Below are 23,542 nucleotides of genomic sequence, written 5' to 3'. Positions count from 1 at the left end.
AATAGCCTTTATTATGTTGAGATACGTTCCTTCTATTCCCAGTCTCTGTATGACTTTTATCATGAAGGGATGTTGGATTTTGTCAAATGCTTTCTCTGCATCTAATGAGATGATCATGTGATTTTTGTCCTTCAAGTATTTTAGCTGGGCCTTGGGAGGCACAGGTAGGAGGATCACTGTGAGTTTGAGGCCAACCTGAGACTACATAGTTAATTACAGATCAGCCTGATCAAGAATGAGACCTTGAAAAACCAAAAATAAATAAACAAACAAAAATAATAAGATGGGTCGGGTGTGGTGGCACACGCCTTTAATCCCAGCACTCGGGAGGCAGAGGTAGGACGATTGCTGTGAGTTCTAGGTCAGCCTGGGCTAGAGTGAGACCCTACCTCAAAAAACAAAAATAATAATAATAAGAGATACAGAAGCAGGCAGGTAGAGTGAGAGATGAATGGGCGCACCAGAGCCTCCAGCCCCTGCAAATGAACTCCAGATGTGTGTGCCCCCTTATGCATCTGGCTTACGTGGGTCATGGGGAGTTGAACCTGGGTCCTTTGGGTTTGCAAGCAAGCACCTTAACCACTAAGCCATCTCTCCAACCTCTGTTTTGTATTTTCTCTCTTTTTTGGTTTTTTGAGGTAGGGTCTCCCTCTAGCTCAGGCTGACCTGGAACTCACTATGTAGTCTCAGGGCAGCCTCAAACTCATGGTGATTCTCCCACCTCTGCCTCCCAAGTGCTGGGATTAAAGGTGTGAGCCACCATGCCTGGCTCTGTTTTGTATTTTTGAAATACCATCTTTTAAGTTCATTCTGTGTAGTTGTATATATATGTAATACCAGTGATTATATTTTCATCTAGTTGTTCCTTTAGCCCTGTAGAATATATATTTCAAAAGAAGAAAATCAAATATATCTTGGCTCACTAATGTTTCTTTAGTAGATCATTAGGGTGGTTGGCCATCTTCAGTGCTGAGTAAATGTTAAATAAAGGAACATCTATATTTTTACTCTGTCTTATGATACTTGATTTGAATGACGAAGTATTTATAACATTCAAATGGGAACTTGAAAACTTGTAAGAATTAATATATCTAGCATAGTCTAGCACCATGTGGACAAGACTTCTAGAAAAATGTAATTGTCCAGTTTCTGTAGTTAATGTTTTTTTATATGAGACTACTGAAAGGTTCCCTGCCTCATTGAGGTCCTACCTGAAAGCTGTGTGTTTGTGTTTGTCAAATCTAGGTTCTCACATACACTGACACTTGTTTTTTTTCCCCAGTTCTAATTTTTAATAATTTTAGAAGGCATAAAAATACGAAATTTTACTTCAACCCAGCACTGTATATGTTTTTGTTACTGTTGTATTTTTTTTTAATTTTATTTATTTATTTATTTGAGAGCAGAATTGAGGCAGACAGAGAAAAAGAGACAGAGAGAGAGAATGGGCATACCAGGGCTTCCAGCCACTCCAAAATGAACTCCAGATGCATGCACCACTTTGTGTATCTGGCTTACGTGGGTCCTGAGGAATCGAACCGAGGTCTTTTGGCTTTGTAGGCAAGCACCTTAACCGCTAAGTCATCTTGCCAGCCCTTGTTTTCAAATTTTAACATGTTCTTTACTCTTTATTTCCTTTAGCGTTATCGAACTCCTTCTAGATCCAGATCAAGAGATCGTTTCAGGCGGAGTGAGACTCCTCCACATTGGAGGCAAGAGATGCAAAGAGCTCAACGAATGAGGGTGTCAAGTGGAGAAAGATGGATCAAAGGAGATAAGTAAGAGTTAACCTATTATTTCAAGTGTGTTTTTACTGCTGTGCAAAAATTATTGTATTAGTGACCATGTTAATTATCTCTCTATCTTTCAATATTCAGTATCTTCTAAGCTAATAATCATGTTTCTTTTCCTCATAACAATCCCCAATCCTTCTTATTCCTTTGTTTTTTAGGAGTGAGTTGAATGAAGTAAAAGAAAATCAAAAGAGTCCAGTTAGAATAAAAGAGAAGAAAATAGCTGATCACAGACACATTTCTGAAAGTCCAAACAGAAAAGCAGAAAAGGAAAAGAAAGCTAAAGACCATAAATCTGACAGTAAAGAGCGAGATCTCAGAAGAAATTCAGAAAAAGATGATAAATACAATAAAAACAAAGTGAAGAAAAGGGCCAAATCCAGAAGTAGAAGTAAAAGCAAAGAGAAGTCCAAGAGTAAGGAAAGAGAATCAAAACATAACAAGCATGAAGAAAAGAGAATGAGGTCAAGGAGTAAAGAAAGGGATCATGAGAACATTAAAGAGAAACAGTCTGATTCTAAAGGAAAAGATCAGGAAAGGAGCAGAAGTAAGGAGAAGTCTAAACAGTTAGAGTCAAAAAGCAATGAGCATGATCATAGCAAAAGTAAAGAAAAGGATAGACGGGCACAGTCCAGGAGTAGAGAACGTGATCTAACTAAAAGTAAACACAGTTACAACAGTAGAACAAGAGAACGGAGCAGAAGTAGGGACAGGAGCAGAAGAGTGCGATCTAGAAGCCATGACAGAGATCGCAGCAGAAGCAAGGAGTACCATAGATACAGAGACCAGGAGTACAGGAGAAGAGGAAGGTCCCGCAGCCGAGAGAGAAGAACACCAGGAAGATCGAGAAGTAAAGATAGGAGGAGGAGGAGGAGAGATTCCCGGAGCTCAGAGAGAGAAGAAAGTCAAAGTAGAAACAAAGAAAAATATAGAAATCAAGACAGTAAGAGTTCCCACAGGAAAGAAAATTCTGAGGGTGAGAAAAGAATGTACTCTAAAAGTCGTGATCATAATAGCTCAAATAATAACAGGGAGAGAAAGGCTGATAGAGAGCCAAGTCCAGTGTCAAAACTAAAACAAAGCAGTCAGGACGGTGAATTCAAGTCCTCCACGCTGAAAACTCAGGAGGGTGAAAAGACCAGGTCCTCAGTGGAAAAAGAAAACCAAAAATCAAAGGGTCAAGAAAATGACCATGTACATGACAAAAATAAAAAATTTGATCATGAATCAAGCCCTGGAACAGATGAAGACAAAAGTGGATGAGTGAGGTGTGTAAACTTCCTTCCTGTCTTAAATTTTAAGTTTTAGAGACTTGCTGTTGAATCTCCTTTTTGTTCTTTTCATTATTTTGGGGTTGTTTTGTGTTTGTCCTTTTTTTTTTTTTTAAATGTGGACTTTATTGAGTTGATCTTTTGATAATCTGCTCCCTGGATAATTTGTACTGCTAAAGTTTTAATAAACTTGAAATGAGAAAAAAAAAAACTTTGGTGTAATACTGTGTGCTATGTTATACTATCTTATGTGTTAATTTTTGTGTTGCAACAATCAGCCAATAGCAACCTAATTTGCTTAATTGGCCATTTGTAAACAGGCAGAACTGATGGTTGCAATACATGCTGACAAAAGGACAAACCTGTGCTCCTTGCAATTAAAGTAACAAGAAGCAGGAAATTTTGTGTAGGTGTTTCTGGTTATATTTACAATAGAGGCTTGCGGCAGTTTCCTAATTTCTCATCTTAAATCATCACTTTTGATTTTAGTTACTTGACTTTAGATACCTATCTTGTGCTCTATACTTTATTGTAATTCCACTATAGTTTGCTTCGTATTAATACTTTTCCTGTTTATTTCTGTTAACTATGTAATATGACAGGTTTTTTTTTTTTTAATTAATGTGCTGATTGAGCTCGAGTTGCTGTTATACAGCATTTGGCAGGAACTATATACCTTGGAAGATGAGATTATGTTGCCATGGTTGTGAAGAGTTGAAATTTTTGCTTTTTGTGAACATTGTTATTACCAACTATTTTCACAGTTTACAAAATATTTCTCACTAAAACATATGTGTCCAGGTTTCTTAAGCTTTAGATAGGCTCTAAAAATTATTAGTATTGACAGTAATATTTCTCTTTTGGCCATCATCCTATATTGCAGTGAATGTTAATTTTGCATGGTTTTTTTTTCAACTTGAACTGTTCTGACTCTCATAACTGTGAGTATAAAATAGAAAGAAAATACACATTTTCTCTGTATGTACCATTATAGACTGTAGCATGTTTATGACCCTGACATCTTTCAATTCAGGTGACTTTATGCCATTTTGCTGTTAAAATTATTTTAATTTGGCACGTATAACATTGCCAAATAGAGTAGAATAGAAAGGCAAAATTTGATAGCTTACAGAGTTAAATGCAAAACATGTCCAAGTCCATTCAGAATTTTGTGTGTTGTATTTTGCTATTTTTGTGATGTGTCGCCTTTTGTTATGTAATATTTCTTCTAAATAAAACATTGAACATCCAGCAAACATACAACCTGCCTCATTTGAAAAATATTTCAGAACTCCAATTAATAGTAGCTTCTAGAGAGTTTTGTAATTTAATATTTGTCAACATAGTGTCAACACTATTACGAAGATAGCTTCTTGGTAAAGCCAATAAGCTACTCATTAATGCTATTTGTACTAAACAGTGATGCCTATTATGATGCTTCTTATTATTATTACAGTACCAATACATTGGGCATTGTAACTGGTACAGAGTGAATAGTGTCATGATTATAAGATTGTTAGGAATATCTTAAATACCTATAATGGATTCCAGATTTTTCCCCTGATAGCAAAAATAGTAAGTATTTATTAAAATCCAGGGTAATTTCTTAGAGACTGACAAGCCCACATTAAGGATAAGCAAGTCTCAGTGACCAAACTGTGTTCTCATATATTTTATAAACATGTTGACTGTGTCTTAAATTTAGTAAATTACACTTTAAAATACATCATTAAGTATTTGAGCTTCAATAAATACTTAAGAACTTCTAATAGCATATGTGTGTATATATATTTTAAAGTCCATTCTATGTAAAAATACTTTTGTGTTGTATAATCCCAGAGCTTTATCTGTTAAGCATTATAGACAAGGACTTTACAAAAATCTCAAGATTTCCCAAAAGTAGCCATAAGGGAGGAAAGAAAAACTGTCTATAAGTAGTGTTTTCTCTTGTTGGGGCCATCAAAAGAGCAACTCCATGCTAATAAACATTATTTATAGCTCCCCCACCCCTTTGTCAGCTGTTTTTCTAGAATGGATGTGGTAAAGGAGTTGAGAGACAATCAACTATGGTTGTTTTCAGAACATTAAGAATGTTTAGAAAATGCTGGGCATGGTGGTGCATGCCTTTAATCCCAGCACTTGGGAGGCAGAGGTAGGAGGATTGCCTTTTGTTCAAGGCCACCCTCAGACCTCATAGTGAATTTCAGGTCAGCCTGGGCCAGAGTAGAGACCCTACCCCGAAAAACCAAAACAAAACAAAGTTTAGAAAACAACTAAGCTACTAATTGTACCCCCAAGATCTACCCTTGCATCTAAATAGCCCAAGTCCTTTCCTTTTCTTGTTTTCAGTAGTTGTGCTATTTTTAGCTTTTACTTTAACATCTGTTTTTTCAAAAACCATTTGATTTTCCTTTTAAACTGATTTTATACTAATCTGAGTTTATAGTTCTTCCAACTGTGTTTGGTTTAATGTCCTTTTGAAAATGTTTTCATCTGCTTTTATTGCTTGTTTTGATAGCTGAGAAAATTATTTCAATATGTAGAATTTCATGATTATGTGATTTGTTTTTGGTTAAGCTATCTGCCTTGAAAATTAACACTACAAAGAGATTGTTAATGAAATAGACAATACAGAATATGGCACTGTATTGTTAAAGCATTCTTTAGTTAAACTGTAGTTTGTACTTTCATAGAACTAAATACTCTTTTTAAATGACATAATGAAGCCCTCAGAATTTGCCAAGATTTAATCAGCTCAATCTTTATGAAACTCAAACAAGTAAAGATTGCTTGTGCCAGGTGTGATGGCACATGCCTTTAATCCTAGCACTTGGGAGGCAGGGTTAGGAGGATCTCTTTGAGTTCAAGGCCACCCTGAGACTACAAAGTGAACTCCAGGTCCGACAGGGCTAGAGTGAGGACCCTATGTTAAAACAACAAAAAAGATTGCTTGTTCTGACTAGGAACATACTGGGTTTCTGGTATTTGGAGTATTAGTGATAATGGATAGTCATTTATCTTCCAGTTGGTATTTGTAGCAGGTTGTGCGTTTTGTAGTTTGTTAGACTTGCTACAGGTGGTCATGGTTTTCATCACAATGAACTCTTCTGAATAAAAAATAAATTGTTGCCCCAGAAGTGCTGTGTTGACTGGCATACCTGTCTGTGGTAGGCTTCTCAGTCAGCTGCCTTGAAGAGATTCAGGCAAATGCAAACTCTGGCCTATTGTGGGACAAATAAATATTAAAGGAAAACAACAGATCACATGAAATATTCATCAGAGTTAAAGAAGGAAATTAAGGATTTTGTTCAGTTGCTCTTTGGTGCTGGAGGTCATGGTGGGTTGAGTTGTGTTTGTCTTTTTGTTTTAAAGAAAATTCCATGTCACCAAAAGCACATACTATGTATTTTCTTCCTCGTGTGTGGAGTTGTTTTTGAAAGATTGACAAGTAAGTTGGGAGTTGGGTATTTCTATGTGATGATGTTCAAAGCTGTGGCTGCTCTTGGTGGAAGGGGAAATAATGTGCTCTTTCCTAGCTCAAAAGTCACTGTGATGTATATTTTTTTAATGGAATTTAAAAATAAAATGTTTGCTCAATTGTAAAATTGTTTTCAAAATGCTGCTTCTCATTAGTCTAGTAACTGTTGGACTGTTTTCTGAAAATTGCATTTTACAGAATTTAAACTTCAAAACTGTTTAACTTTTATAGTTTCAGATTGTATTAAATAAAGTATACTGTAAAAAACAGTTTGAGATTGTCTTTTTAAAAATATTTGCAAGCAGTAAGAGAATGGGCACACCAGAGCATCCTGCCACTGTAAATGAACTCCAGGTGCATCTGCCACTTTGTGCAGCTGGCTTTATGTGGGGGACTGGAAATTGAAGCTGGGCAGGCAGGTTTTGCAAGCAAGAATCTCTAACCTCTGGACAGTCTGCTCAGAGCTAAAGACTGAATTTAGAATCGGCACTACTGTATGCTATAATACTGCTTTTGGCTTTTTGCTCCAAATTCAAGCCTGTCAGTTTGATCATGACTTGCCAGACATGTCTAGATTTTGTTTTTATTTTATTTTAAATTAGGCATATTTAGGAAAAAATGTACTTAGTTAACAATTAGTCATTGATCCAGGCCTGGTAATGCATGCCTTTAATCCTAGTACTCTGGAAGGAGAGGTAGTAGGATTATCGCTTTGACATCAAGGCCAGCCTGAGACTGCAAAGTGAATTTCAGGTTAGCCTGGGCTAGAGACCCTACCTTAAAAAAAAAAAAAGAAAAACTGAATTCATATCTAGCTATCTTTAAAAAATGTGAAAGGAGGGCTGGAGAGATGGCTTAGCGGTTAAGCGCTTGCCTGTGAAGCCTAAGGACCCTGGCTCAAGGCTCGATTCCCCAGGACCCACATTAGCCAGATGCACAAGGGGCGCACACATCTGGAGTTCGTTTGCAGTGGCTGGAGGGCCTGGTGCGCCCATTCTCTCGCTCTCTCTGCCTCTGTCTGTTGCTGTCAAATAAATAAATAAAAATAAACAAAAAAAAATTTTTTAAATGTGAAGGGGGCTGGGAGTGGTGACACATGCCTTTAATCCCAGCATTTTAGGAGGTAGAGGTAGGAGGATCATTGAGTTTGAAGTCACCCTGAGACTACATAGTGAATTCCAGGTCAGCTTGGCTGGAACAGGGCACTACTTCCGAATAAAAGACTATGAAAGGGTGTTCACAGTGATAGTTCGGTCCTGTAAACCCAGTACTTGGGAAATTGACAGAGAACTGTAAATTCAAGACCAACTTGGGGTGAGGTGGAGGTGTGCCTTATTGAGCACACACTTTGAGGTTGGAAGGCTCTGCTTTAAACTGCCAGCACCCATATCTCCCCAAGAAGCTGGTGGCAGTTAATGATTGTGTGGAGTGGGGAGAGAATTTCTTCAGTAGTGTAGATGCTGGTAAATTGTGTATATTCCAGTTAATAATCCCCCCATCCATACTTAGAAAAGCAACTCAAATTAATTCACTGTCATCAAAAGAGAAAAATTAGAAGTGGGAGAAGAAGGTAATATGTGAGTATGAACAAAAATACTAATATTTTAAAGCCACCCCCCAAAAATGCAAAACTAAGGAAATAAAAAAGCCAGAGATACAATTTCACAGTCACTTACAATTAATGCTATTTAAAAGCTGTATTCGGGGCTGAAGAGGGCTCAGCGGGTGAGAATGTTTGCTGTGTAAGCACTAGGCCTGAGTTGGAGTCCCAGCAGCCATGTGAAAAGTCAGGTGCGACCACACTAGCCTGTGACACCCATTCTTGCAGGATGTGGGGGTAGGTGGAAGAGTTGGGCTCACTGGGCAGCCACTCGGACAGAAAACAGCAGCTTTGGGTTCAGGAGGCTCCGTCCTCAAGGGAACAGCACAGAAAAGCAGAAGACATCTGACATTGTCTTTTGGGCTCTGTACCATACACCGCACACAACGATGCACACACTGAAACAGGATAGTGCTAAGAGTGTGCCCCTGTTAGTGGGCACACAAAATGGTGGTAGTGCTATAGAATGCAGCAGGGCAGTGGGATATACTAGCACACAGCTGTAACCCTAGTGCTCTGGAGGCAGAGGCAGGTGGATTGAGAGTTTGAGGCCAGCCTGGGCTACATAGGTCCTATGGAGAAAAAAAGGAGCGGCTGGAGATGACTGGTTAAAGGTACTGGCAAAACCTGATGGCCCTGGTTCACTTTCACAGCACCCAGCTAAGGCCAGATGCATAAGATGCCACAAGCATCTGGTGTTTGTTGGTGGTAGCAAGAGACCCTGGTGCACCCATAGTCGTGCACATGCATGCACAAATGCAAATTAAAAATGGTGAGATAGGCTGAAGAGATGGTTCAGTGGTTAAGGCATGTGGGTACTGGGGAATCACCCAGGTTTGATTCCCTAGTACCCATATAAAGACATGCACAAGGTGGCACATGGAACTGGAGTTCATTTGCAGTGGCCAGAGGTCCTGGTTCACTGGTTCTCTGTCTTCTCCCCTCAAATCATTTAAGGGCTGCAGAGATTGCTTAGTGGCTAAGGTGCTTGCCTGCAAAGCCTAAGTACACAGGTTCAATTCCCTGTTACCTATGTAGAGCCAGATGCATAAGGTGGCGCATGCATCTGGAGTTTGCATTAGCAAGAGGCCCTCCATTCTCTACCTTTTTCTCAAATATAAAAGTGAGGAGATGACTCAGCAGTTAGAAGCACTTAAAAAGCATGCTGGCTGGGGTTCAGTTCCCCAGTACCCATGTAAAGCCAGATGAACAAAGTGTCATGTGTGTCTGAAGTTCACTTGCAATGGTAAGAGGTCTTGGTGTGCGCGCGCACACACACACCCTTCATAAATATAAAATGTATAAATAGTAAGTTAAAACGGAGACATAAAGGGAAGAAAGGAAGGGAGGAGGGCACTTAATAGGTTGATATTGTATATATGTAAGTACAATGATTGTTAGGGGAGGTAATATGATGGAGAATGGAATTTCAAAGGAGAAAGTGTGTGGGGGGAGGGAGGGAATTAACATGGGATTTTTTTATAATCATGGAAAATGCTAATAAAAATTTTAAAAAAAGAAAATGTATAAATACATATTTTAGAGAGAGAGGTAGATAGAGACAAAGAGAATGAGTGTACCAAGACCTCTAGCCACTGCAAATAAACTCCAGACATGTGCTACCTAGTGCATATGCATCTGGGTTACATGGGTACTGAAGAATCAAACCTGGGTCTTTGCCCTTCACAGGCAAGCATCTTCACCACTAAACTATCTCTCCATCCCTTCTGAAAGCACTTTTTTATTTTTATTTTTATTTTTTTAATTTTTTGAGGTAGTGTCTCTTTCTAGTCTAGGTTGACCTGGAATTCACTATATAGTTTCAGGGTAGCCTTGAACTCACAGCAATTCTCCGACCTCTGCCTCATTAGTGCTGAGATTAAAGGCATGCACCACCATGCCCAGCAAATAAAATTAACAATATATATTTTAGCACATTCAAAAGGAAAATGAATTTGAATCAACCTTGAGCCTTTACATATACTTGGGGTTTTATTTTTGGTTTTGGCTTTTTGAGACAGGATCTCAGTTGCTCAGGCTAATCTGAACTCACTATGTAGTCCAGGGTGGCATCAAACTCAAACTGACCCTCCTATTTCAGCCTCCTGCAGGAACCACAAAGCCCAAGAAGTGGGAGTATTTAGAGAATAAGCTCAGGCATAATTTTACAAGATAGGCAGCTTTATTAATAGAAATGCCACTTAATATTTGTAGTTCATTATAGATACAATAAATCTTGTTACTCTCAGGCTTTTCTCTTACATTGTGAAACCCAGCCTTCTCCTAGACTTCTGGAAATCATATTTAGGTCGTTGAGAGCTGTAAGAAGGGAGCTGGACACCAGTGATATCGTTTACCTGATAGCTTGGTCTCAATCCACCTCTCTCCATAAAAGGTGGCCCTCGTCCCCCTCCAAGTCCCTCCTGTACAGATTTTACAAGAGGATAAATATACTTGTTTGTTGATTCAGATTCAAGATCAATTACTTCTCTGGCATAATTCTGAAACTCTTTCTCCTTTTCAGCTGCAAGAGCTTCAGTGAGTCTGTAGTAATCTAATTCTTCTTGTTTTTCTTGTTTTGCATTGAACTTATTTTTGGCCTATTTGAAAAGGAAAGAAAATAAAGATTTTAAGTTAGTTCAGAACATCAACTTTCCAAATATGGGTCATTTAAAGATAGCAGTAGAAGGTCTGGAGAGATGGCTCAGCAGCTAAAGGTGCTTGCTTCCAAAACCTGGTCTCAGTTCCCCAGTACCCACAAAAAGCCAGATGTACAAAGTGGTACATTTGTTTATAGCATGCCCATTCTCCCTCTCTGCTTACAAATAAATAAATAAAAATATAAAATGATTTTAAAAAAGCAGTATAGTTTTCTGTTCTTACAAATACAAATTTTGATATGATGACTACTTCTTACAACTGTACTCATATTCCTTCACGCTTCTCAGAAGTGTCCAAAGTATAACCAAGCAAACTTCTAATTAGTAGCTTTATGTGATACATCTTTAAGCACAACAGCAAAATCATTACAAGCCTAACATTTAGAGAAAAACTGAACCTCTAAATTTAGAATCCTGTTTTAACCATTTACATCTATGACATTTGATAGGTTAAAAGACATGCAGTTATTGTCCCCATTCATGCACATAAAATTAATAAATCAGGGAGTGTTTAAACTGAATTAAACCAACTATATTCTTTTATCAAGAATATGAAGCAGGGCTGGAGGGATTGTTTAGTAGTTAAGGCATTTGCCTGCAAAGCCAAGAACCCAGCTTCAATTCCCCAGGACCCACGTTAGCCACGTGCACAAGGGGGTGCATGCATTTGGAGTTTGTTTGCAGTAGCTGGAGGCCCTAGCGAGCCCATACTCTCTCCTTTCTCTGTCACATAAATAATTAATTTAAAAGAATATGAAGCAGAGACCTCTGGTTAAGATGATGGCATAGTAGCCACACCAGAGCAGTCCAGGGGGAGAAATAAACAGAAAAATGCCATAGTCCATTCTTCTACCAAAAAGAGAAGGTGTATAAGGAATTATCAACCACAGGAGAGAAGCTTCCAGCAGCCAGTCAACCAGCCAGAATCAGCTCATGCCAAAGTGCCATCCAGGTCCTGGTCTCTGGGGAGACCTGTGCCTGAGCCACAGGAGCAGAACCTAAGTGAGGAGATTCTCCACTCACAGCAGCCTCCTTGCAAAGTCAAAAACCTAAAGGAGCCATGTGTGGTGGCACATGCCTTTAATCCCAGCACTCGGGAGGCAGAGGTAGGAGGATCACTGTGAGTTCGGGGCCACCCTGAGACTACATAGTGAGTTCCAGGTCAGCCTGAGCTAGAGAGAGCCTACCCCGAAAAACCAAAAAAAAAAAAGGAGAAGACACCAGGGATGCAGCTCTGGTACAATTTCAGGCACCCTCCACAGCCTCCCCTCCCCCTCCCACCAGTGCTGGAAATAACTGGAGACCTGGGGAAGAGAATTCATCTACACAGCATCCAGCACAGGTGATCAGAGCAGTTGACCCACCAACCCAGCCAGCCTACAATGAGTAAAGTGGGACCCAAGCAGGCACACAGCACAGGTGAGAACAAAGCCATCTCCAAAGGTAATGGCCTAATTACACCCGGTCAGTACCTGCCTGAAAGCCTGGTAAATAAGCCTGCCCTGGAAGTGCTGTCACACATTTCATGTCAGGGCAGCTTATGATTGGTTGTTGGCTTTGCCATTCCTAAATAAGCTATATTTTGGGGTTGTCCTTTGCTGCTGCTTGATGTATAATGCCATTGTCTTCTTTTGTTATTCTTGGCCGCAGGGCCTCACTCACTCAGACTGACCTGGAATGCTTTATAGACCAGAAATCTCAGCTTCTCAGTTGACAGAATTCAGGGTGTGGGACAACACATACCCTTATGGATTATGACTTTCTTAGATTATCTGTTTGTTTTAATAACCACTCTTACATAAATACTCTATGCCCATTTTGTTTGTTTATTAATTTTTTTTTTTTTTTTTTTTTGAGGTAGGATCTCCTTGTAGCTGAGGCTGACCTGGAATTCACTATGTAGTCTCACAGTGGTCTCAAACTGTAACCTCTGCCTCCTGAGTGCTAGGATTAAAGGAACATACCACCACACCCAGCTTTTTTTGTTTGTTTGTTTGGTTTTCTTGAGGTATGGTTTCACTCTTAACTCAGGCTGACCTGGAATTCACCATATAGTCTCTGGCTGGCCTCAAACTCAGAGTGATCCTCCCACCTCTGCCTCCTGAGTGCTGGGATTAAAGGTGTGAGCCACCACACCTGGCTTCTGTGCTCGTTTTTATTGAACGTGTATATTGCTCAGTTGAATTTTAGAACTGGCCTGTATTTTGCTCCACGCAGCCTACTAGAATACTTGCATAGCAGGCAAACCCAACAACTAGGGACATTTCTGCTGTTACTCTGGGAGTAATATAAGAGCCACACCTGGCACATTAAGCTCTAACCCTGAAGATATATAATGTGACATTTACACATCTAGGAATACTGCAGATAATTAGAAAACCTAAGCATCAAGTTAACCCAAGATGCAAAAATCTCTACATTACAATACAAGAAACATAAAAAATTAAGACAGTATAATTCCATCAAAAATTACAACTCCATCAGAAATGACCTCCAGTGAGACTACTATAGATGAAATGCCTGACAAAGATTTCAAAAGAATGAGAATCAAAGGAGAAAATAAACTCCTGAAGGAGAACACAGAAACCAACTTAATGAAATAAGGAGGTCGATACAGACGTGAGCAAGGAAATAGAAATACTGAAGAAAAACCAACTAAAAATACTATAAATGAAAAACACAGTAAGTCAAATGAAACTCTAGAAAATCTCACTAGTAGAATGAATGAAGGAGAGAACAGAATATCTAAACTGGAAGACCAGGTGACAGATCAAATACAGTCCAACAAAGAAAAAGACAAGCTAATACGAAGGTATGATTAGGAATTTCAAGATATTTTGGACACTATGGAAATATCAAACAAAAATTCAGGGTATAAAGCTGGGCATGGTGGAGCACACCTTTAATCCCAGCACTCAGGAGGCAAAGGTAGGAGGATTGCCGTGAGTTCAAGGCCACCCTGAGACTACACAGTAAGTTCCAGGTCAGCCTGGGCTACAAGGAGACCCTACCTCGAAAAACCAAAAAAAAGAATTCAGGGTATAGTAGTAGGAGAATTTTACTCCAAAGGCAGGGTAGGCATTTTTTGTTTGTTTGTTTTTTGAGGTAGGGTCTCCCTGTAGCCCAGGTTGATCTGAAATTCACTACGTAGTCTCAGGGTGGCCTTGAACTCATGGCAATCTTCCTACCTCTGCCTCCCAAGTGAGCCACCATGCCCAGCTCAGGGTAGGCATTTTCAACAAAATCATAGAAGAGAATTTCCCCAAAATTGGGAAAGAAATGCCAGTGTAGATACAGGAAGCTTTTAGAACACCAAGCAGGCAAAACTTGGAAAGAACTTCTTGCATATTTTAATTAAACTACCCAACACACAAACCAAAGAAAATATATTGAAAGCAGAGAAAAAACAAAAAGCAAATAACTTAAAAAGGCAAGCCCATCAGGATAACAGCAGATTATTCAACACAAACTTTAAAAGCCAGAAGGGGGGCTGAAGAGATGGCTTAGTGATTAAGGCACTTGCCTGCAAAGTCTAAGAACTCATGTTCAAATCTCTAGTTCCCATGTAGTCAGACACACAGTGATGCAAGCATGTAATGTCGCACATGCACACAAGGGGGCACACAGGTCTGGAGTTTGTTTACAGCAAGCTGAAGGCTCTGGCTTGCCAATTCTCTCTCTCTCTTTCTTTCTGCCCCTTTTTCTCATTTTCTCTCAAAATAAAAATACATTTTTTTTGAAGAGGGTTTCACTCTAGCCCAGGCTGATCTGGAACTTACTATGTAGTCTCAGGGTGGCCTCAAACTCATGGTGATCCTCCTACCTCTGCCTCCCAAGTCCTGGGATTAAAGGCATAAGCCACCATGCTCAGCATCAAAATAAAAATAATTTTTTAAAAAACCAGAATGGCTTGGAATGATGAATTCCAAGTTCTGAAAGATAACAACTGTCAACCAACCACAATTACTTTATCCATCAAACCTATCCATCAAAATTGATGGAGAAATAAGAATATTCCACCAAAAAAACAAAACAACAACAACAAAAAAAACAGCCTAAGGAATATATGAACTCTCAACTAGCTTTGTAGAAAATATTTGAAGGGATCCTCCACACTGAAGAGAAAGAAAGGCATACACGAGGAAACAGGAAAAAATAACCCATACTCAAATAATAGTTAACACAAGAGAGTAAAGGGAAAACAGGAAGCACTATAAACATGAAGAACAGCAAGAATAAACACATGTATTTGAATAATAATATCAATGGTTTCACTGCCCCAACCAAAAGACAGATTTGCAGACTGGATTAAAAGGCAGGATCCTTCTGTTTGTTGCCTCCAAGAAACTAACTTCTCCATAAAAGACAGACACTATATTAGGGTGAAAGGATGGAAAAGTGGTATTTCAAGCAAATGAGCCTAGAAAACAAGCAGGTGTTGCTATCCTACTATCTGACAGGATAGACTTCAAACCAACATTAGTGAGGAAAGATAATGAAGTTCACTTTATATTGATTAAAAGAACAATTCAACAGGAGGACATTACAATTTTAAGCATAAATGCACCTAACATTAGTACTCCTAATTTCATCAAACAAACACTATTAGACTTAAGGTCACAGATAACATGAAGCAAAATTGTACTTGGTGCTCTGGAGAGATGGCTTAGCGGTTAAGCGCTTGCCTGTGAAGCCTAAGGACCCTGGTTCGAGGCTCGGTTCCCCGGGTCCCACTTTAGCCAGATGCACAAGGGGGCGCACGCGTCTGGAGTTAGTTTGCAGAGGCTGGAAGCCCTGGCGTGCCCATTCTCTCTCTCTCCCTCTATCTGTCTTTCTCTCTGTGTCTGCTGCTCTCAAATAAATAAATAAATAAAATTTTTTAAAAAATTGTACTTGGTGACTTCAATACCCCACTCTCATCGACTGACAGGTCATCCTGGCAAAAAGTAAACAGACATCTGAATTAAATGAACCTAACAAATATCTATAGACTATTCCAATCCAAATGCTGCAAAATGCACATTATTTTTTTGCAGCACATGGAACATTCTCTAAAATAGACCATATAGTAGGAGAGAAAGCAAACCTTAACAAATACAGGAAAATTGAACTAATTCCTTGTACTCTATCTGATCACAATGGGATTAGTCTACAAATCAACAACAAGAAAAACAGGAACATACACAAAAATCATAGAAACTAAGTAGTATACTACTGAATGATGAATGGGGTCATTGAAGAAATCAAAAATGAAGCCAAAAAATTCATAGAATCAAATGATAACGAGAAAACAATATACCAAAACTTTGGGACACAATGAAGGCAGTCCTAAGGGGGAAATTTATAGCTCTAAGTGCCTATATTAAGAAATTGAGAGGCCACAAGTAAAAAACTTAATGCTTCCCCTTAGGGCTTTGGAAAAAGAACAAGGCAAACCAAAAATCAGTAGATAGGAAGAAATCATAAAAATTAGGGCAGAAGTTAACGAAATAGAAAAAAAAAAAGTAAAACAAAGAGTTGGTTCTTTGAAAGTATAAACAATATTGATAAACCCTTAGCAAATCTGACCAAAACACGGTGAGAAGCGACACAAATTAATAAAATTAGATATGAAAAAGGCACCATTACAACAGATAACCAACAATTTCAGAAAATTATAAGAACATACACTCCACCAAGTTTGAAAATCTGAAAGAGGCCTTCCCCTCTTGGGCTTGGGGTGGAAGTGCCAGAGCACGGCCCGTGTCAGGAACACACCTGCATGGAGTGCTCTAGCCCCTTCGGGGGAGAGGATTTTAGGGGCGACACAAGCACGCCTCCTCCCGGAAGGCGGCATGGATGTCTACCACTGTGGAGCATCTGGGGAAACCAACTGGTGTGGGATGTAGCCTTGGGATGTTTCCACGAATGCATCCTTCGCTTGATAAGTGCTTGGTGGCCAGGGCCCTCGGCAAGCCGGCACTTCCTTCCGGCAGGGGCGACCCGGAGGTGCTCCCTGGTTCCAGGCTGATGTCGGCCACGACGTCCGCACCGCGTGGTACAACCGCAACCAAGTCTTCCGGGGCGGTGCGGAGGCCCTCTGCGACAGCGGTGCCGGAGCTCCTCAAGGAGTCTCAGCCCGCCCTCGGGGCCTACTGTCCCCTGGAATGTGGGTTATCCTTCCCAGACCACTTCCCGGAAGGAAAGGGTTTTGGCTGCGTGTGTGTTCAGTGAGAAGTGACAGGACTCTTGACATTTACTTGGGCATACTGTACATGTTACAGACTTTTTTTCTTTTAAGTAGGCATTGCATTTGAACACATTTCACAAAGCAGCCCAGCAGTCTGTCCACCCAGATGGGGCCACATGCCCTGCACCACCTATTATGTTTGTCGCCCAAGAATCTCGCCTCTTCAGCTCCCACAGCTATACTCTCCTGTGGGGACGCTTCTGACTAGTCTCTGTAAGAAACTTTCAATGGCTTACAGCACTTGGGAGGTAGAGGTAGAAGGATCACCCTGAGCTCAATGCCAGCCTGAGACTACATAGTGAGTTACAGGTTAGCCTGGCATAGACCAAGACCCCACCTTAGAAAACCAAAAAAAAAAAAATCTGAAAGAAATGAATGATTTCCTAGAATTATAGGACCTAACAAAATTAAATCAAGGTGAGATAAATTATTTAAATATACCTACAAAAAGTATGAAGATCCAAGCAGTTATTAAAAAAAAAAAATCTCCTAATTAAAAAAGCCCAAGTTCAGATGGATTCACTGGTGAATTTTATCAGACCTTCATGGAAGAACTAACACTCATGCTTCTCAAACTTTTCCATAAAATAGAAAAGAATATTACTAAACTCCTTCTATAAAACCAAAATCACCCTGATACCAAAACCAGACAAAGATAGAACAAAAAAAAAAAAGAAAAATTACAGCTGGGCATGGTGGCACACGCCTTTAATCCCAGCAGTTGGGAGGCAGAAGTAGGAGGACTGCCATGAATTTGAGGCCATCCTGAAACTACATAGTGAATTCTAGGTCAGCCCAGGCTAGAGCAAGACTCTACCTCAAAAGAACCAAACAAAAAAAATAAAAAAGGAAAATTACAAACCAATCTCTCTCATGAACGTAGATGCAAAAATTCTCAACAAAATATTGGTAAACAGAAAAAAAGAATATAACAAAAAGATCATTCATCCTGACCAAGTTGGCTTTATGTCAGAGATGCAGGGATGGTTCAATATATGCAAATAGATAAATGTAATACACTATAAATGGGTTGAAGGACAAAAATCACATGGTCATCTCAGTAGACGCAGAAAAGGCATTTGACAAACTCCAATATCCCTTCATGGTAAAAGTCCTAAAGAAAGTAGGAAAAGAAAGAACATATCTCAACATAATCAAGGCTATTTATAAGCTGGGCGTGTTGGCACACGCCTTTAATCCCAGCACTTGGGAGGCAATGGTAGGAGGATCACCATGAGTTTGAGGCCAGCCTGAGACTACATAGTGAATTCCAGATCAGCCTGAGCTAGGCTGAGACCCTACCTTGAAAACCAAAACAAGGCTAGGCTGAGACCCTACCTTGAAAAACAAAACAAAACAAAAAAAGGCTATTTATGACAAACCTTTATCAAACATAATACTACACTAGAATCAGGAACAAATTAAGGGTGTCCACTGTCCCCACTTTTAGTTAATGTAGTACTAGAAGTCTTTGCCCTAGCAATAAGGCAACGTAGCAGGACACAAAGTAAACACACAGAAATCAGTAGCCTTCCTATATACTAACAACAAACATGCTGAGGATGAAATCAGGGAGTTACTCCCATTCACAATTGCACCAAAAATAAATAAATAAAGTACCCTTGGGATAAACCAAGGAAGTGAATGATCTCTACAAAAGAAAAAACTTTAAAACACTCAAGGGAGAAATTGCAGAAGACACTAGGAAATGGAAAGACATCCCATGTTCCTGGATTGGAAAAGCCAATATTATGAAAAATGTCAAACTTACCAAAAGCAATCTACACATTCAATACAATCCCCATCAAAATTCCAATGGCATTTTTCATGGAAATAGAAACACCAATCCTAAAATTCATTTGTAAACACACATACAAAAAAACCTCGAATAGCCAAAACAATTTTGACTAACAAAAATAAGGCTGGTGGTATCACCGTACCTGATTTTAAGCTATACTACAGAGCAATCATAGCATAAACAGCTTGGTACTGGCACAAAAACTGACATGTAGGTTAATGAACTAGAATAGAAGACCAAGATGCAAATCCAAGTCGCTACAGCCATCTGAGTTGTGACAAAAATATTCATTGGAGAAAAGTCAGCTTCCTTAACAACTGGTTCTGGAAAAACTGGATATCTACATGTAGAAGGATAAAAATAGATCCTGTCTCTCTCCATACACAAGAATCAAATCCAAATGGATCAAAAACCTTAGTATCAGACCTGAAACTCTGAAACTGCTAGAGGAAAAGTAGGGGGAACACTTTAGTGTACTGGCATAGGCAATAACTTTTGGAATATAACCCCAGTTGCTCAGGAAATAAAACCACTAATCAACCACTGGGACCTCCAGAAATTAAAAGCTTTTGTATGGCAAAGGACACTGTGAATAGAGTAAAGAGGCAACTTATAGAATGGGAGAAAATCTTTGCCAGCTATACATCTGATAGAGGATTAATATCCAGGATATACAAAGAACTCAAAAAAACTAAAAAAAAAAAAAAAAATCAAAGAGCCCAATAAAAAAAGGGGGGGCCTCTGGGGCTAGAGAGATAGTTTAGTGGTTAAGATGCTTGCCTGCAAAGCCTAAGGACCTTCCCAGTACCCACATCAGCCAGATGCACAAGGTGGTGCAAGCATCTAGAGTTCATTTGCAGTGGCTGGAGGCCCTGGCACACCCATTCTCTCTGTCTTTCTCTCTCTCAAATAAGTAAATAAAAATAAAATATTTTTTAAATGGGCTATGGAACTACATAGAGAGTTCTCAGAAGAAATACTGATGGCATATAAACATCTAAAAATTGTTCTACCTCCTTTGCCATCAGGAAATGCAAATTAAAACTACTTTGGGATTTCATATCACTCCTGTCAGAACTGCTATCATCAAGAAAGCAAATGATAGGCTGGAGGAATGGCTTAGTGGTTAAGTTGCTTGCCTGCAAAGCCAAAGGACCCAGGTTTGATTCCGCAGAACCCATGTAAGCCAGAAACACAAGGTGGTGCATGCATCTAGAATTTGTTTGCAGTGGCTGGAGGCCCTGGCACACTCATTCTCCCCCTCCCCCCTCTCTCTCAAATAAATAAAAATAAAAAATATTTTTTAAAAAAGAAAACAAAAGACAATAAATGCTGGTGAGAATGCAGAAAAAGAGAAACCCTGTAACCCCATTTGTGGGAATATAAGCTGGTACAGCCATTGTGGAAATTAATGTGGAGGTTCCTAAGACAGCTAAAAATAGATCTACCATATGACCCAGCTTTACCACTCCTAGACATATATCCTAAGAACTCTTCTCAATATCTTAGAGATGCTTGCACAACATGTTTATTTCCGCTCTCTTCACAATAGCTAGGAAATAGAACCAGCCTAGATGTCCCTCAACTGAGCAAACAAATTCATTTTGTCTTAGAATTTTTATGTTAATTTACTTTGGATAAGATGGTTTTAATGGCTTTTCTATGGTTAACAGTTTTTCCTTTTGTCTGACAGCATTTTAAGAAATGCTGAGCTTTGGCAGGTGGCTCAGTGCATACAGCCCTTGGTGTGCAAATGTGAGGACCTGAGTTTGGATTCCCAGCACCCAAGTCAATACCAGGTAAGTGTGACGGCTGCCAGTAATCACAGCACTAAGGAGGCAGGCAGGATCCTCAAAGCAAGTAGGCTGAGTCAGAGAGCTCTGGGCTCAAGAGAGAGACCCTGCCTCAATAAATAATGCGGAGAGTATCAAGGAAGCCAGATATGGAGAGATGGCTCAGCAGCTAAGGTGCTTGCCTACAAAGCCTAAGGACCCTGGTTAGATTCCCTAGTAGCCACATAAAGCCAGATGCACAGTGGTGCATACATCTGGAGTTCATTCTAGAGGCCCTGGAGTACCTATTTATTCACTTTCTGTCTGTCTGTCTGTCTGTCTGTCTGCCTGCCTGTCTATCTACCTATCTATCATTTCTGCTTGCAAATAAAAAGAAGGACCCAGATCGATTCCCAGAACCCATGTAAGCCAGATGCACAAGATGGCACATGAGTCTGGAATTCGTTTGCAGTGGCTACAGGTGCTGGAATGCCCATTCTCTCTCTCAAATAAATAAATATTTAAGAAGAATAAAGTAAGCCACATGATATCAACCTCTGGCCTCCAAACACATACACACACCCACACACATGTCCATACACATCCATGCACACACCACAAACACATATACACAAAGAAATATTGTTATGAAACAAGCTATTTTTCTACATATGAATATATTTAATATTCATAAAAATATTTGTATTGATCTAAAACTGATCATCTCAATGTGCCGAAATTTATGGGGGAATGGTACAATCATATGAATGTGAAATATCAGACTTTGTTTTAATTTTTTTAAGATTTATTTTTATTTATTGATCAGAGAGAGAGAGAATAGGTACACCAGGGCTTCCAGCCACTGCAAATGAACTCCAGACACAGGTGCCACCAAGTGCATCTGGCTTACGGGGGACCTGGAGAATCAAACCTGGATCCTTAGGCTTCGCAGGCATGTGCCTTAACCTCTAAACCATCTTTCCAGGCCTGAAATATCAGACTTTAAATCACTGATTTCTACAACACAAATAAGGCTTATATGCTATTTGTTGAATTGTTGATAAATACCAAGAGCTTGAAAAAATGGAAAATATTATATAAGATAAAATATTATATATAAGATTGGAAGTAAGGCTGGAGAGATGGCTTAGTGGTTAAGGCACTTGCTTGCAAAGCCAAAGGACCCAAGTTCTATTGCCCAGGACCCACATAAGGTGGCACATGTGTTTGGAGTTCATTTGCAGCAGCTGGAGGCTCTGGCATGTGCTCTCTCAATCTCTCTCTGCCTCTTTCTCAAAAAAAGAAATAAAAATAATTTTTTAAAAAATTCAAAGTCAGTGGGACTGGTGCTTGTCTGCAAAGCCTAATGTCTTGGGTTTGACTCTCCAGCACCCACATAAAACCAGATGCTCAAAGGGGCACATGCACCTGGAGTTCATTTGCAGTGGATGAAGGCCCTTGTATACCCATTATCTGTCACTATCTCTTCTCTCTCCTTGCAAACAAATAAAAAACAAAAATAAATTAAAAAAAAAAGATTGGAAGTCAGTAGAGTTGGGGAGATTGCTCAGTGGTTAAAGGTACTTGTTTGCAAAGCCTGCTGGCCTGGGTTCAATTCACTAGCCACCCACATAAAGCTAGATGCAATTAAGTGGCACTAGCATCTGCTGTTCCTTTGCAGTGGCAAGAGACACTGGTATTCACACACACACACACACACACACACACACACACATACACACAAATAAAAGATTAGAAATCAGAAAAGATAAGGGAGGGAGGGAGGAAGAGCTAGAAGAGATGCCTCAATGAGTAAGAATGCTTGCGGTCCCCAGCACTCAAGTAATAAAACAGGAACCACCTCATGTGCCTCACATCTGAGGGAAGTGGACAAAGGAGAGTCACTGGGACTCACTGGACAGCACAATGATCAAAACAAACAGCAGCTCCAGGTCCAATGAGAGACAAAGAAAGCAATGCAAAGAGCAATAAGGAAACACTCGACCGTCTACTGTGGCCTATGCACACAGGGAGTGCCACTGTACACGCATGTGCATACATTATACATACATGTGCACAGACACACAGTATGAGAACCTCAGTGCAGAAACAAACTCCACAGTTTTTACAGATTTAATTGTGTCATAACCATAATGGCTTGTTCTTATCCAACAAAGGAAACTGCTTGGGAGAAAGAAAATCAGCATGAATTCTGTATTATATATTTCTTTTCTTTTTTCCTTTTTTTGTTTGTTTTTTGAGGTAGGGTCTTGCTCTAGCTCTGGCTGACCTGGAATTCACTAGGTAGTCTCAGGGTGGCCTCGAACTCATGGGGATTCTCCTACCTCTGCCTCCTGAGTGCTGCTTCCCCCCCCCCCTCTGAGATAGGGTCTCACTCTAGCCCAGGCTGACCTAGAATTCACTATGTAGTCTCAGGGTGGCCTAGAACTCACGGCAATCCTCCTACCTCTGCCTCCCAAGTGCTGGGATTAAAGGTGTGTGCCACCACACCTGGCTGTATTATATATTCCTGCTAAAATAAATATAAAAGGGCTGAAGAGATGGTTCAGCGGTTAAAGTGTTTGCCTGCAAAGCCTAACAACCCTGGTTCCATTCCCCAGGACCCACATAAGGCCAGATGCACAAGACGGCCCATGCATCTGGAGTTCATTTGCAGTGGTTAGAGGCCCTGGTGTGCCCATTCTCTCTCTTTATCTCTCATAAAATAAGTAAATAAATAAATATGAAAGTTAGTAATAATTACCATTTGTTGGATGTGGGCATCTTGAAGTTCTCGGCGTTTTTTACTGGCTTTGAGACTTTTCTCCTTCTCAAGTTCCCAGAAGATCTGGTCTGCTTTTATAATATCCATCAACTGTTCTTTAGAATCTATTTCTCTTTGTTTTTCTTGTTCCTCTTTATGTTTCATCTGTATGTTGAA

At 39.8% G+C, this 23,542-nt stretch overlaps 2 protein-coding genes across 8 annotated transcripts in view; one reads left to right on the top strand and one right to left on the bottom strand.

Annotated features, from left to right (window-relative positions):
- Window positions 1-6,669, top strand: part of Ppig (peptidylprolyl isomerase G) — a 56,297-nt gene extending 49,628 nt beyond the window's left edge. For all 6 annotated transcript variants that reach the window (XM_045147217.1, XM_045147219.1, XM_045147216.1 and 3 more), the window contains 2 exons: window positions 1,642-1,778; window positions 1,952-6,669. In XM_045147217.1, the coding sequence (XP_045003152.1) occupies window positions 1,642-1,778; window positions 1,952-3,056 (1,242 nt within the window). In that variant the 3' untranslated portion in view covers window positions 3,057-6,669. The remainder of the gene's footprint in view (window positions 1-1,641; window positions 1,779-1,951) is intronic.
- Window positions 6,670-10,305: 3,636 nt separating this feature from the next.
- Window positions 10,306-23,542, bottom strand: part of Cfap210 (cilia and flagella associated protein 210) — a 47,577-nt gene continuing 34,340 nt past the window's right edge. For both annotated transcript variants that reach the window (XM_045148059.1, XM_004651725.2), the window contains exons 8-9: window positions 23,366-23,530; window positions 10,306-10,742 (exon numbers count right to left, since the gene is read on the bottom strand). In XM_045148059.1, the coding sequence (XP_045003994.1) occupies window positions 10,401-10,742; window positions 23,366-23,530 (507 nt within the window). In that variant the 3' untranslated portion in view covers window positions 10,306-10,400. The remainder of the gene's footprint in view (window positions 10,743-23,365; window positions 23,531-23,542) is intronic.

This window comes from Jaculus jaculus, chromosome 4 (assembly GCF_020740685.1).
Source record: "Jaculus jaculus isolate mJacJac1 chromosome 4, mJacJac1.mat.Y.cur, whole genome shotgun sequence".
In the NCBI taxonomy this organism is placed as follows: Eukaryota; Metazoa; Chordata; class Mammalia; order Rodentia; family Dipodidae; genus Jaculus; species Jaculus jaculus.
The sequence above is the reverse complement of the archived record's forward strand: the minus strand, read 5'-3'. Positions and strand labels throughout refer to the sequence as shown.